This window comes from Anas platyrhynchos, chromosome 6 (genome assembly GCF_047663525.1).
Source record: "Anas platyrhynchos isolate ZD024472 breed Pekin duck chromosome 6, IASCAAS_PekinDuck_T2T, whole genome shotgun sequence".
Lineage (NCBI taxonomy): Eukaryota > Metazoa > Chordata > Aves > Anseriformes > Anatidae > Anas > Anas platyrhynchos.
The window spans coordinates 10,290,058-10,303,031 of NC_092592.1; the positions used below are offsets into that span (position 1 = coordinate 10,290,058).

General features: G+C 41.7%; 2 protein-coding genes across 6 annotated transcripts in view; both read left to right on the forward strand.

Annotated features, from left to right (window-relative positions):
- RHOBTB1 (Rho related BTB domain containing 1) overlaps nucleotides 1–12,974 on the forward strand; it is a 216,825-nt gene that overhangs the window by 87,908 nt on the left and 115,943 nt on the right. For all 4 annotated transcript variants that reach the window (XR_011810330.1, XR_011810327.1, XR_011810328.1 and 1 more), the window contains exon 20: nucleotides 2,175–2,263. The gene's annotated coding sequence lies outside the window, so the exon portion shown is untranslated. The remainder of the gene's footprint in view (nucleotides 1–2,174; nucleotides 2,264–12,974) is intronic.
- The window catches only part of ANK3 (ankyrin 3), a 355,138-nt gene continuing 344,610 nt past the window's right edge, over nucleotides 2,447–12,974 (forward strand). Inside the window, exon 1 of one of the 2 annotated variants that reach the window (XM_072040023.1) lies at nucleotides 2,447–2,593. In XM_072040023.1, the coding sequence (XP_071896124.1) occupies nucleotides 2,561–2,593 (33 nt within the window). In that variant the 5' untranslated portion in view covers nucleotides 2,447–2,560. The remainder of the gene's footprint in view (nucleotides 2,594–12,974) is intronic. The other variant, XM_072040026.1, reaches the window with a different exon arrangement.

A 12,974-nucleotide genomic window follows, 5' to 3' on the forward strand; every position in this document is an offset into this window, starting at 1 on the left:
TATCTGAGATACAAACTGGAAAAAAAAAAAAAAAAAAAAAAAAGCTACTTCTTGGTTTTACGCTTCACATAGCTTACAAGCCAAGAAAAAAAAATAGCAAAATCTAATAAATTGCTTTTTAATAGGGGTTGAGAGCTGTAGTTAGAGTTCCATACCTAGAATTCAATTCCCAACTCCTACTTACACCACCAGTCCTCTATGTTCTTAGAGACCGTTTTTATGAGGCAAATGAGAAGAGCTCATTAACAGAATACTTCAGCTGAAAAACTAAATCTGAGTCCCCTCTCTCTTAAGCCTTGTCTACATGTGAGGCCCTGTCAATATCACTACAGCCATATGACTGTCAGCAATCTTCCTCAGCTGGAGACAATTACACCAGCTAAGAATCTGTTTGCTGCTATAGTTATTTGATTTCAACAAATAATACTCCTTTTCCTAATTACTGCAGACTCAGCTTTTTTTTTTCTGCATTCCTTATCTCTTTATCCTTTTTCATTTTTGTGACAACCACCTGCTACTGTGCTGTATCAGATCAAATACACTCCCATAGCATATTTAAATTCCAAACCTCAGTCAGGAAAGTCTGACCTGAAACCTCTCCTGAAGTAAGGGAAGTTAACATTTTTTGGCCCTCCAGGTATCATTCTAGCTGCCAAAAAGGAGGCATGCTCTTCCAGATGAGAGTGTGGTTGAGACAAGTGAGGTGTGTAAACCTGTGGAAATGAACGTGAGATTTACATATGCACGTTACATTTGGACTTGTTTAGAAATTCTTCCTCCTATCAGTTGTGTGAGTTGACTTACAGGACATTCTTCACATATAGTAAAAAGATACATTTTAAGGTGCTATTTTAACATCTGCAAATTCTATTTAAACTTAAAATTTTCCTTTCTAAAGGCTGAAGGAAGGTAGTATGCAGTGACAGAATAATATGTGAGGCCCTATAAAAACAGCGTATGGTCCAGCCACAGAGCTGCTAGTTGCTGCTGCCCATGACTGTGCCTCTGCTTCATGCTTTCTTTTAGCCAACATGTATGTTGCTTTCTTTTTTCCTTCTCTTCTCTGCTTCCCATTTCCCTGCGTGGGCTGAGGAAATGAGTCACATCCGAATTAAGAGGGAGAAAGATATTCTGGGGAAAAACTCTTGTTCTCCAGAAAAATAAGTACTGCTAACAAGGTTTTTGTGAAATGGATAGAAGTTGACAACAATTTTCAGATCTCAATGTCTATCCCAGGTTGGGTTGTAAGTTTAGATTGATGAATTAGCATGCTTGCAAAGTTATGCTGCATCCTGTGAAAGTGCAGCCCTATCAGTCAGAGATCAAGAATTTAACTCCTTCACACTGGGCACATCTAAGGTCTCTGTTTAAATACTTGTTTTTTGCCTCTGAATATAAACTAAAGATATATATATCTGGTGATAGTAACAAGCAATCAACTGTGCAGTACCTCAAAGATATGTAAACACCTTTAGTCAGTTTATGCATCTGTGTGCTCCTTCTGTAAATTGCACCTGCAACACTAAGGTCCTTGATAGCAGAAAGTGATTTTATTAAGCAATATTTCTGAGTAAGTTAGTGCTTAACAACATTTGTTGTGTTTAATTGTTGTTAATTCTTAAATTATTTTCTAATGGAAACAAGATAATAGATTGGTGCAAAACAACAGACTTCTGAGAAGTAAAAACAGTAAGAAAATGGCATAGTCATTAAAGTTGCAATTGAAATAATTTAAATAGGTTGTGATGCAATCAATTTTAACGTGATCAATTAAAGTAGTTTAATGGGCATTTAATAAGCACGAGTGCTAGGAACAGCTACAAACACAGCTGCACTGCTGGTTTGATCAATGCTGCTCATGTGTGAGGGCTGCCACAGCCCTGAGCTCTGAGGGGGGTGCTGGAATCCAGGTGTATCGCACAGCTTCAGGTGCCTGAGTTTCAGCTTATCGCTATCAGGAGAAACAGCCCCGATTACGTTCAAGGCGTGAGGTGAACTCGTGGAGTTTTCCACGTGTGAGGGTTTGGTGGCTGTATTGTAAGGGGTGCAGCAAAACCGTAGTACTCGTTGTGGAAAACCAACTGCCGCCGCTTCACTACGGTAAGCATTTCGTTAACGCTGAGACAGACGATTTAATTTCTGTGGGTTTTATTATTATTTTTATTTTCTAACAGGCTCGAGCCGCGCTCCCTGCAGAGCGTCCCGCGGGCGGGCAGCAGGCAGCAGCCCCCGGGCTCCCCCTCAGCGAGGCCGCGGATCGCAGGTGAGGCGCGGGCGGCTGGAGGGGAACCCCCCTGGGGACCCTCCCGCGTTCCGTCCCGATCCCGCTGCCCGTGACCGCACTCGGTGGCCGCCGCCGCCTGGCCGCGCCCCGCTGCTCTGCGACGGGGCGGGACGGGACGGGGCGGCCACGGCCCCCGGGAGCCGCTGGCGCCCGCCCCCGCCGGGCCCGGCTCCACCTGAGGGGGCGGCGAGGGGCGGGAGGGCCGGGCCGGCTCTGCTCCCGCCGGGCGAGGCGAGGTGAGGAGAGGAGAGGAGAGGTGCCTGCGAGCGCCGCAACATGGCCTCCGCCGGACGGGGCGGCCCGGACCAGGTGAGCGCGCTGCCCCCCGCCGCTTCCCCAGGCTCTGGGCTCCCCCTGCTCCTCCTCCTCCTCCTCCTCCTCCTCCTCCTCCTCCTCCCGGCCGCGCGGGCAGCGGCACCGACGGCGCCTCCGGGCGGCGGTTGCTGGCGGGGCTCGCGCCGCCGCGGCCGTTAACGGTCACCGCCCGTCAGCGGCGGGGCGTGAGGGGCGGCGAGGCGGGCGGCAGCCGCCGAGGGAGCCCCGGGCCGGGCGCCGTGGCCCCGCTCCTGGCCCCGGGCAGGAGGAAGGCGCTCCTGGCCTCGCCCCGACGGCCGCGAGCAGCTCTGCCCGCTGGAGGGTCGGGAAAGAGCGGCGAGGGGAGCCGTCGGGCTGCCCTGAAGCGGCACCTCCACCGCCAAGGCTGTAACTAAGTAAGGGAGAGTAAGCGGTATTCTTCGCCCCTCTGCGGTTGGTTAAGCCAAGTTGGCATCTGCTGGGTCGTTAAATCCTCAGGGCCCGCTCAGGCTGCCAGCTGAAAGCTGAACGTCTCTGCCCGGTCACAGCCTCGCTGTAGGTGCCGTGGTTTCCGTGCTCCCCCTGCAAACGGCCCGGTGCTCACGCACACAGGTGCAGTGTGAGTTAACACCCCCAGAGCAAAGCACCGCTACAGTGCTCGAGTCCTCCGCAGGCTGGTCACTCACCTGCTCTGTGAGTCTCGGACTCACTGAAGAGCTTCTCTTCCTCAGACGTGACTTTCCTGAGACCCCTGTCTGAAGGACACAGGTCCCCGTGAGTATGAAGACACTACATGTCAGAGTCGTCAACACACTTTTTTTTTTAATTTATCTCTTTAACCAGCTGGCAAAGTGTGGTCTCTCATGTGTTCCCAAAGTGGGCAGCTTCCAGACTTATTCTGACAGGTTGGCAAATGAGGCTGCATTGAAGCACTGAGCTCTTAAAGAAGGTGGCTGCTCTCACCCTACACACCGTGTTTGTTACCTCTTGCCCTTAGAGCAGTCTCACAATTCTTGGGAAGCCTCAGCGTTTTGTCCTCCAGGATCTGATCCTTTCCCACCATTACCGGCAGCAGTTTTTCCACTGGTTTGAGAATGGTCAGGCCCTACGTGCCTAGTGTGTGCTTCTGTGTGTTGGGCTTTTTTCCTTCCCTGAGACATGGGCTTGTAAGATGCTTGGATCCTGAGGCAATTCTAATGGCTGGTGGTAAAAATGGTGACATGCTCCGAAACAGTGGCGGTATTTTTAGTGAGCTGCTTAGAAGAATTTTATTTTTTTTTTTTTGCTATCATAAATCTCTGAGGTCCTAGATGATATCTGTGGGAATTTGCTAATGCTCATTGCTTGATTTCTGTTGCAAAATGATTGTGTTCTATCACATGTCAGCTCTGCTGATATGTGATAGAGGAAAGGGCTGGGTGTTTATTGAACAAAATTATCTCACTCATCTTTTCTGGGTAATAATCTATTGGTCATATGTTTTTGTTAAAATCGTGATAGATACCTAATGCAGCGATTTGCAATTTTACGTGAATATTTACTTCTGGACTAAAAAAAATTCTAAGAACTATTGTTTTTTTCATAAGATAACTTAAGAGCTTTGCAAAGTGAGTCTAAAGTTACAGCATAGGAAATAAAAAGGCTTGCTATTAAAGATATGGTTTTATTGCTGTACTACTTTCCTGTTAATAATTTAGGATGGCTCTCTTCTTTATTTCATTTTAATGTATTCTAAAATATTTTTTTCAGAAGTTCATATTTTAGAAAAATAAGAGGAGGAGTATAATATTTATTTCTTTAGTTTTTGTTCATTTGCTATGATGTTTCTGAGTGTCAATGTCTGAAAGTAATTTAATTATGCCTGGGGGTCACTGACAGTGCTCTATTTTGTGCTATAGTGTTTATATCTGGTCAGTTCACGGTACTGAACAAGTTCAGGGGTTGTCTAAAGCCTATAAGATACCTTACTTTGAATTCTGGAAATTATAAACTTGTATACTTTGCTTGCCATTTAGCCTAATGTAAACTTAAGGCCTTCATGGGAAAAGAGAGGAGACAATGGTCTTATTGTTGTGCAGAAAAAAAGCGACCAAACTGTTCAAATATGAAAGCTCATCTTATTCTCATAAGAAAAAAAAATACTGCTTAAGTGGAAAACTTATTTCACAGAATAAACTTTGGAGTGTGATCTGCAAGACCACGATTCTGCTCACAGCTGCTTTGAAAAACAATTATTTTTTTCCTGGTTATTGTAAGCTTTGGGAAAGATGGTGGGTTTTGTATTTTAAAACAGAACCATGTAGAATGTAGATCAGACTACCTGAGTCTTGAATTCTACATCAAAGTTTGGTGTGGGAGTTTGCTGCTGCTGTTCATTCTGGTTTATTCTACGTTTTCAGCAGTTTAACTTTGCTTTTATTTTTTTCCTCTAATCCAAAGTTCTTGAAGCTTTGTTCTTACATATCGTATTTCTCAAAACTTGCTTTGGAAACTGTATATTCAGTGCTCTTGACAGCATGTGAAACCTAATGTGCTAATCCAGTGGTTGAATACCCATCGGAGGTTATTTTTGCCAGTCTGTGTTGCCTGAAGTGTGAATGTTTCCCATATACATTAGGTTTTGTGTTAAGCTGTTGATAATGGCACTTGTGGTCCTTTTGCCATAGCTCTCTGGGTGACAAAATAGGATCTGGCATGTTGCTTTAATTCTGAGAAAAGCATGGTTTTGCAATCTTTAATCAGGCAAAAATTTCTTAGCTCTTTGAGGGAGTTTGACAATGACTTGGCCCAAGGAAGACTTTTTTTTAAATAGCTCTTGGCACTTAATTGTTTACTTCTCTGGAAAAAGCTGAGTGGCACAGAACCTGGGGCATGAGGGTAGCATAAAATATTTTTGTGGGTTCTGTGGGCATGAATTCTAATCTGTATGTTAAATAAGTATTTATAGTGCTGACATGTACAAGAAGGAAAATAACAATGGTAACGTTTGACTTTTTCAAAACAAATCCTTCCAAGTAGATTTAACCATATATATATATATTTCCCTTAATGCGATAAAACTAGTTTACATTTGCATTCCTTTCTCCCCTGAAAATTTGGGGAAATCAGGGAAAAAATGGAAATATTGTCTTTTTTCCTCTTTTCCTGGAGGGGATTGGCTGGTGGGGAAATGAAGATGGAACTCCCAACTCTTACTGCCGTTTCCTGTGGAGAAGTTTGCTTACTAAGAAGTGGCAGAATTTTGCTTTTCTTCTGGTAACTTGTACGTGCTACTTGTTGATCTAGAGCTTTAAAATCTTTAAATTATGTAAGTGTTTGTGTAAATATATAGAAAATGAGTTACTTGCACCATGTGTTTTTGCTGCCTTTGTCATCAGGGCATGTATGACTGGAGAGGATATGTCACCTATTGAAAATGGTGGGTGAGGAAAATGAAGAGGACAGCAGAGAAAATGGTGTTATTAAAATGCTGCTTAGTGTGATGGTGAAATTTGGAGGAGCCTTGATCTGCCTGAGTCAATCATTGCATGTTACAGTCTTCTCCCATTTTAGTGGTACCTTGATCAAAACCATCAAGGTTAGTCCTGGAGCAGTGGCTGCTGTTCCTTCCACACTCCCCTGTGACATCCTATAAAAGGGAGGACTTGTGGGTCCTCACAGCGAGGACTCACAAAGTGAGTGACTTGTGCAAAAAGTATTAGCTGTATAGTTATACTGTAATTTCTTCTATTGAATCAACTTAAAACTTCATTTCCTACTGACTTGTTGAAGAGAAAAAGGTCCAGTCTTTCCTTCAGTCTCCTTTTCTAATCAAGGAAGTTATTCTCCAAGGGCATACTTAGGTTGGTGCCCTTCAAAGGAGAAATTGTTCCAAGTTTCCATATAATACTTGATGCATGCATCATGATTCTATCAGTATGTGATACCAATTTTATCTGATTCTGACTTAAAAATGTTACGAGCTAATGGAAGGAGTTCTATGTAGCCGTAGTGGGGAGAGTTATTTTAAACAAGTTGTGATGACAGCTTCTTTTCGTAGGAGAAAGTACAATAACATTCTGCAATGACAGAGTAGTTGATAGGATATGCATGTCATATAAGAGCTTGTTTCTTATGGACTGTCCTGATGGAGACTTGATTTGTGGTTTTAAAACATCTATCTTGGAAAAGAAAATATTTTTTAAAACAATCCTGATAGAGATCACTTTCAGATAACTCATACCTGTTCTATGCAACATCTATGATCTTTGCATACGGCTGTTACTAATACTACATTTTTTTTTTCCTTTTTAAGAAAAGATTATGGATTCTCAACTTCTGTTAATTATTTTTCTTTATGGAAAAGTACAAAAAGAAAAGGTTATGAATGACTATGCCCTGACCTAATAATTAAAGTTCTGTTTTTGTGGGGTCAGGATTTCTGCTCCTTGCTATATTGAGGTTGCCGATTATGCAGTTGTTGAGAAGTTACACAGCATTAGGAAGATGTTCAGGCCTGTACTTTTCTTCTGAATTTGAAAGTTAGAAGACTGAGGACTTTTGTAGTGGGAGACATTCATTTTTATACAAACATTATACAAAACTGAGTCTTGCTTGTTTTTGCCAAAATGTACTATTCATTTTCATTGCATGTCTCAGTTTTAAAAGGTTATCTGCTTTTCTGTTCCTTGCCATCATTTTCTGGGGGGAGTTCTTGCTTTTGATTTCTTTTTTCACCCTGTAATCTCATTGTCATTTCTGTGACTGTAATAGTTTCGCACAGCCACAGGCAACAGAGACGTTTCTGTGCAGGTTCGGTTTCCTCAAAACACCTGTTTAGCTTTAGGACTGGTTGGTTCATAGAAACTTTATCCTGAAATTGCTGGACTTACTGTGCAAAGAACTCCCAATCACAGCACAGAATAGAGCTGACAAGGCTGGAAAAAAGACAACTAGTTTTAGACTTTTCTTTTTTCTTGCAGCGATGAGCCTGACCTATATGCGAAACCACAATATATACTTAAAGCACAAAAGCCAGGCTCTTGCACAGGAAAGCAAGGCTTGTGGGGGTAAGAAGGAAAACTGTAGGCATTGCTGATGGGGCACAGTTAGTTTGTGTGAGAATCTTGCTTGTTCATTCATGTTTACCCTTATTTTGAAGCTTTCTGTCTGTGATGTGAGTCTCACTGTTTTATGAGGTTTGGGTGGGGGATTGATGTGTAAAATCCGTTTTGTAGGCTTGCAAATGGGGAGGGTGAAGCATACAAGGCCAAGTGACCCAAGTGTGCTCTTTAAGATACAGCCTTGGGGTGTAATAAAATGGTAAACGCTCAACATAAAAGGTGCATCAGTGGGCCTACTGTTCCGAGGATCGATACCGCGCACAGGGAAAGAAGACTTTGGAGAGTCATGAAATTATAGGTCGGAGTAGCCTATAATATTAATAACAGTAACAACATAGTAATAATCATGTGATGGGTGTACGGCATGAGGGGTAATTAAGCTGATGAAACCAGACGTAGAAGCAACTTTACAATAATTTCTGCTGAAGGAGAAACTCTGGGGATAAATGCATTTGATAACATTTTAAAAACCTAAAATTATTTGTTGTTTACCTTCCAGGGACCTCAGTGCACCTCTATAAAAGAAGGAGAAATTACATGTTTGTTTTTTCTAAAATTTGATAGTGGTTTTCCTGGTGTTTTTGAGCTTTTCTGGATCATTTCTTGACATAACTGTTGTTGTAGGTTAGATTTAAGGCACAGTGAAATGATGTTACTGTTCTCTCTGTATATTCCCGTCTCCCTTGTGCAACATCTGAGCTACATAAACTGGCACATATATCATCCAGAGGTGTGGAGCAAGTTGCGTTTAAGGTGAGGAAAGTGGAGAGGTAAAGGAAGTCAACAAGGGAAGGTCCTCTTAGCTGCTTGTTAGAACACTTCACCTGTGAACATCATGTGCATCTAGAGTTGCTTCTTGCATTGGAGATCTAGATATAATATCTACTAAGTTAAGTTTGTTAACTTTGTTGGACTTGAAATTAGAGAAAGATAAATATCCCTATGACTTATGAGTATCTGAACTTATACTACTTGTTTTTTGAATCCAGACCAATGTTTCCAAAGTTATAGCTTCAAGTGTCTACAACATGGAGCAGTGTGTCTACCTCTGTGCTTTCTCTGAGGTGCCATAGACAGTTTATATTCTATTTAACCTCAGCCTCTTTACCTTGCTTTACCTCATCACATTCACACCACCAAATAAGAAGTTGACCTTCTTCCCTTCGTTACCTTATTTACAGAATCCAGCTCAAATTCTAAGGGCACTGTGCTTGCCACCTGACAAATGGATGGGAACAAGCCCAGCATGTGTCAGGATATGGACTTGCTCCTTCTGCAACATCCATTTTTACAAGAAATGACTTGTGCTACAGGCATGACCCCGTTTTGTAGGTGAATGATCTGTAGGTGTGATGCAGTGTTTTCCATCAGTGGTGGCAGAGGCAATTTCCTTTCTTCCTCTCTACACCTTCATTTGGCTTGTTCCTGTTCAAAGGATATTGCGGAGAGCACACGCGCCTGTCTGGGAAGCCAAATCATTTCACAGGTCATGGCTCTGCAAGCAGGTGAGGCAGTTCTGCTGTGGGAGAGTAGCTTCTGATGGGAAAGTAAGAACAGTGAACATGGAAAATGCAAGAACCTCCCAAACTGTATCTCCTGCTTAAACATCTGCCTTGTGGAACAGCAGCAACTGGTACAGGTGCTTACCTGTGTTGAGGAGCGTATATGGTTCATGGTTCATAGGACTTAGCTTGGTGTTAGGCTTGGTGCTTGTATCCTTAGTTGGGAACTCAACACATAGCTTCAACCTCTTATTCCAGTGCTGTAGTTGCAAATACCCTAACACTGCAAAGAACTGTCTTTTCTGTGTTTTCTTTTCTTTCCTCTGGTGCACCAGGTCTGCTCTGCCCCTCTTGATTGGAATACTTTGCTTAAAACCCACTTACTGCCTTCCTTCCCTCTGAAATCACTTTCAGAAATGACTTGAATTCAGCAAAGCACTCTCATTCCTGAAGTTACTGTTTTTCTTTATTGTCATGATACACATTAAACTTTTTCATGACCTTTAGTCATTTTGGTGGTGTGGCTGACAGCGCAGTTTGGAGAAGCGTTAGGGTTAAGAAAGACTGTAGCAACACTGGCAGGAGGGCAGGTGCTTTGTTACTGGTTTTCGGTGCTGAAGAAAATGTTGTATAAATACATTGAACCTTTCTTCTGTGATGTGTAATGTCATGTTTCATAAATAAACATGGTGTCATTTAACTCAGGTGTCAGAGGTAGCAAGCTAATTATATTCAGAAACCACGTGAGAGGTCTGAAGAGTCTTTTTTTTTTTTTTTTTTCTTCCAGTGAGAGATAATCCTGCATCCTAGGGAAACTCACTAGAAAGAGTATCTTTCTGGAAGACTATGAAAAACAATGTCTGGGTTTGTTTTGGTGGCTGGAAAAGTCTGGCCTTGGCAGTGCAAGGGTCAGTAAGTGCTAAATAACATTGTTTTTAATATTATTTTTTTGGAAAAAAAAAAGAAGCAATGGTTTCAGTGTAAAGATCAGATAACATAGTCTAGTGTTCTAATTAAGTTGTAAATTAAACAAACAGAAAGAAAGGTGTGTGTGAGGGGGAGAAAGCACATACATCAGCCTGCCAGTTCAGCACACATTCCTGTGTGTGGCCTGTGTTTCTTTTCAGGCTCCATCCCTGCAAAGCCTCTTTGTGATCTCAGCCTTGATGTGGGTCAAAAGGGGAAGATTGTTAACATTCTTCCCGCCCCTCTCCATCACCATCAGCAGCTCGCAGTGGATATCAGTCCTTTGGGCTCGTGTGGGAGAGGACAGTGGAATTCTGGGCTGCTTGTAATTGCTTTCCAAATATTTCACTCTCCGCCATCTGGACAGTAATCCAGCTCCCAATTTTTGATTGTTATTATGAATGCTAACGTCCCTGGCAAGTTAATGTTTTCATTTTATCACCATTCATGTGCCCATAAGGAAGTTCGACATAGCTAAAGAAAACTTCTCTAAGAATCACAATTCTAGGTAGTGTGCTCTGTAATTTACCTTTAGAAATTGACTGTCTTCTCCCTGTTGGCTTATTTATTGCCGTTGCTTATTTATGCAGCTCTTTCCCCCCACTTTGATTGTGCTTTATTTGTTTTCAGATACTAATACAGGTTTACTATGACAGTTCTAGTCTTACAAGTTAGATAGAAATAGCCAGTCTCTCTTTTTGGCTAAATTAAAACTGCTTTCAAAGTTCTTTGTTCTGTAAATGAATTACACCAGATTGTTATAAGCAGTTTAGAATTGCTTGCTACAGTGAAAAAAGTAGGTAAAAACATGCTTCTGAAGTGATTAAGCACTTGTCATTTATTTTATGTTGCATTTGTTCCAGTCATCATAATTCTAATGAAATGCATGTTTGCTGTAGCCTCTTTCCCTTGCCTTTAATGTGTCTGTCTTCCTAAGGAACTTGTTAAAGAACAAGGTGTTTTAGAAGAATAGTCCCTTGATCAAATGGGAACAAAAGAAAATGTAATATTCAACAGTGATCTCAGTGATCTAAAGCTTGTAAAGTGAATGTGCAAAGATTGTTAACCTCATACTGAGCTCACATACTGGGGGAGGGGAGGGAATATGCCACAGGATTATTCTAGAGTTTAGATACTGGGGAGTAACACACAAATATGCTTAGAAACAGAACCAGTTATATAGCCACTACAGGTAGTACTGCAGGTGGTAACGTTATCAGGTGGTGTACATGTAAGAAGATATTCATAAATAATATAGCAAAGCTATGTCTTAAAAAAAAAAAAAAAAAGAAAGCTTGTGCTATCGTTAACGTTTCTTTCATGCCCTGCCTTTGCTGCAGTTAAAGCTGGACTATTGATGGGCAACAAACAGGAATACCATAGGATCACTTCTGTGGAAGGAGAAGTAATTCTTAGATACCTGCAATTTTGTCATCTGTTTATTTTTTGTGCCAGTTCCAAATGATGCAGACGACTCTGGCAGTTTAACATAATAATCACATGAAGCTTTCTGCGTGAAGGACACTAGATTTTTTTTTCTTGCAGGAGGAGGGGCAGACATCTTCAATGCTAGTATAAATAAATGAACTTTTTCCAAGTAAAACAGTACTACTATAAATAAATGACTTTTTAAAGTAAAATTCCTTTGTTACTGGTTCTGTGACAGCTGTTGATGTAAACCTAGCAAATCCAGCTGTACTAGTCACTCTGAGCCCTTGTTAGGGTTTTTCCATCAGTTAAAATTATATATAGCACTCCTTAGTAGTCAGAAAATAGGAGCTCCGAACTTTAATAATCTTGGAAAACACTGATAAAACATTTTCAAGTGTAATGTACCAACAAGTTGATCTTCCTGGGAATGCGTCCACACATTGTAGTGAGCTTTATACAGGAAATTCTTTTAAAATAATGTTAATGAAACGGCTTAGAAATAATCATAAGTTTTAAATTGACTGTCAGTCTGTAAATTAATGAAAGGAAGATGTTGTAACTGCCACTATGTATATGCGATCACTTGCATTGAAATGAAAATGTCAAGCTGTTATTTCCTAGTAAAGTGACTTTGTGGAGAAGTTGGGTATTTGTATTTAGTGGGATCATGGCCTTTGCTTGTCACCTGTGTTCATCACAGTCACTCACTATGTTATTTCTTTCTTTGCTCGTGGTAGTGTGGCAGTCCGTGTGGCTGGGGGAGTGGAGCTGCCTCTGTCCCTTCCATGTGCAGAGCAGGTGACTGGTTCAATTTCTTGTAGGTGCTGAATGGCAGTACCTGTCTCCAGAGTTGGAAGAAAGGCAGCTCCTCTTAATAACAGACCGTCCACTCTAGCGTGGAACTCTAAGTCAGGTGGTGTAATGACCAGGGAAAGTAGTGATGGCAATATTCAGGATGGAAACTTCTCAGAAATCAATCCTTTTTTCTTTTGAGATTTGACTGAAGAAAAGATTGAGATGGAATGTAGGAGGCCTGATCAGAGCTGTAGGAATTCTAGAATTGAAATGTGTATTAATAGGAATAAGTATTCTATACATACTTAAACACAATTAGAGATTTGTTCCATGACACTTCTTCCCCAGTTTTATTATACAAAGGGAACAGACAACCAGTCAGTACATGTGGCTGAATTGCCAGGGTGGTAATATTGGTGGGAAGTCTCAGCAGGAATACCAAATTATTCCTACCATAATATTCTTGGTGCCCAAAATTTAAACTGCAGCTGCTCATCTCTCTCCTATTGCCTTGCATTTTTGGCAGACACCTTGCAGGAGTTTCAACCTGGAACGCTGGGGTGGGTTAATGAACTAAGGCAGGGGCAGGTGGAGCATGGC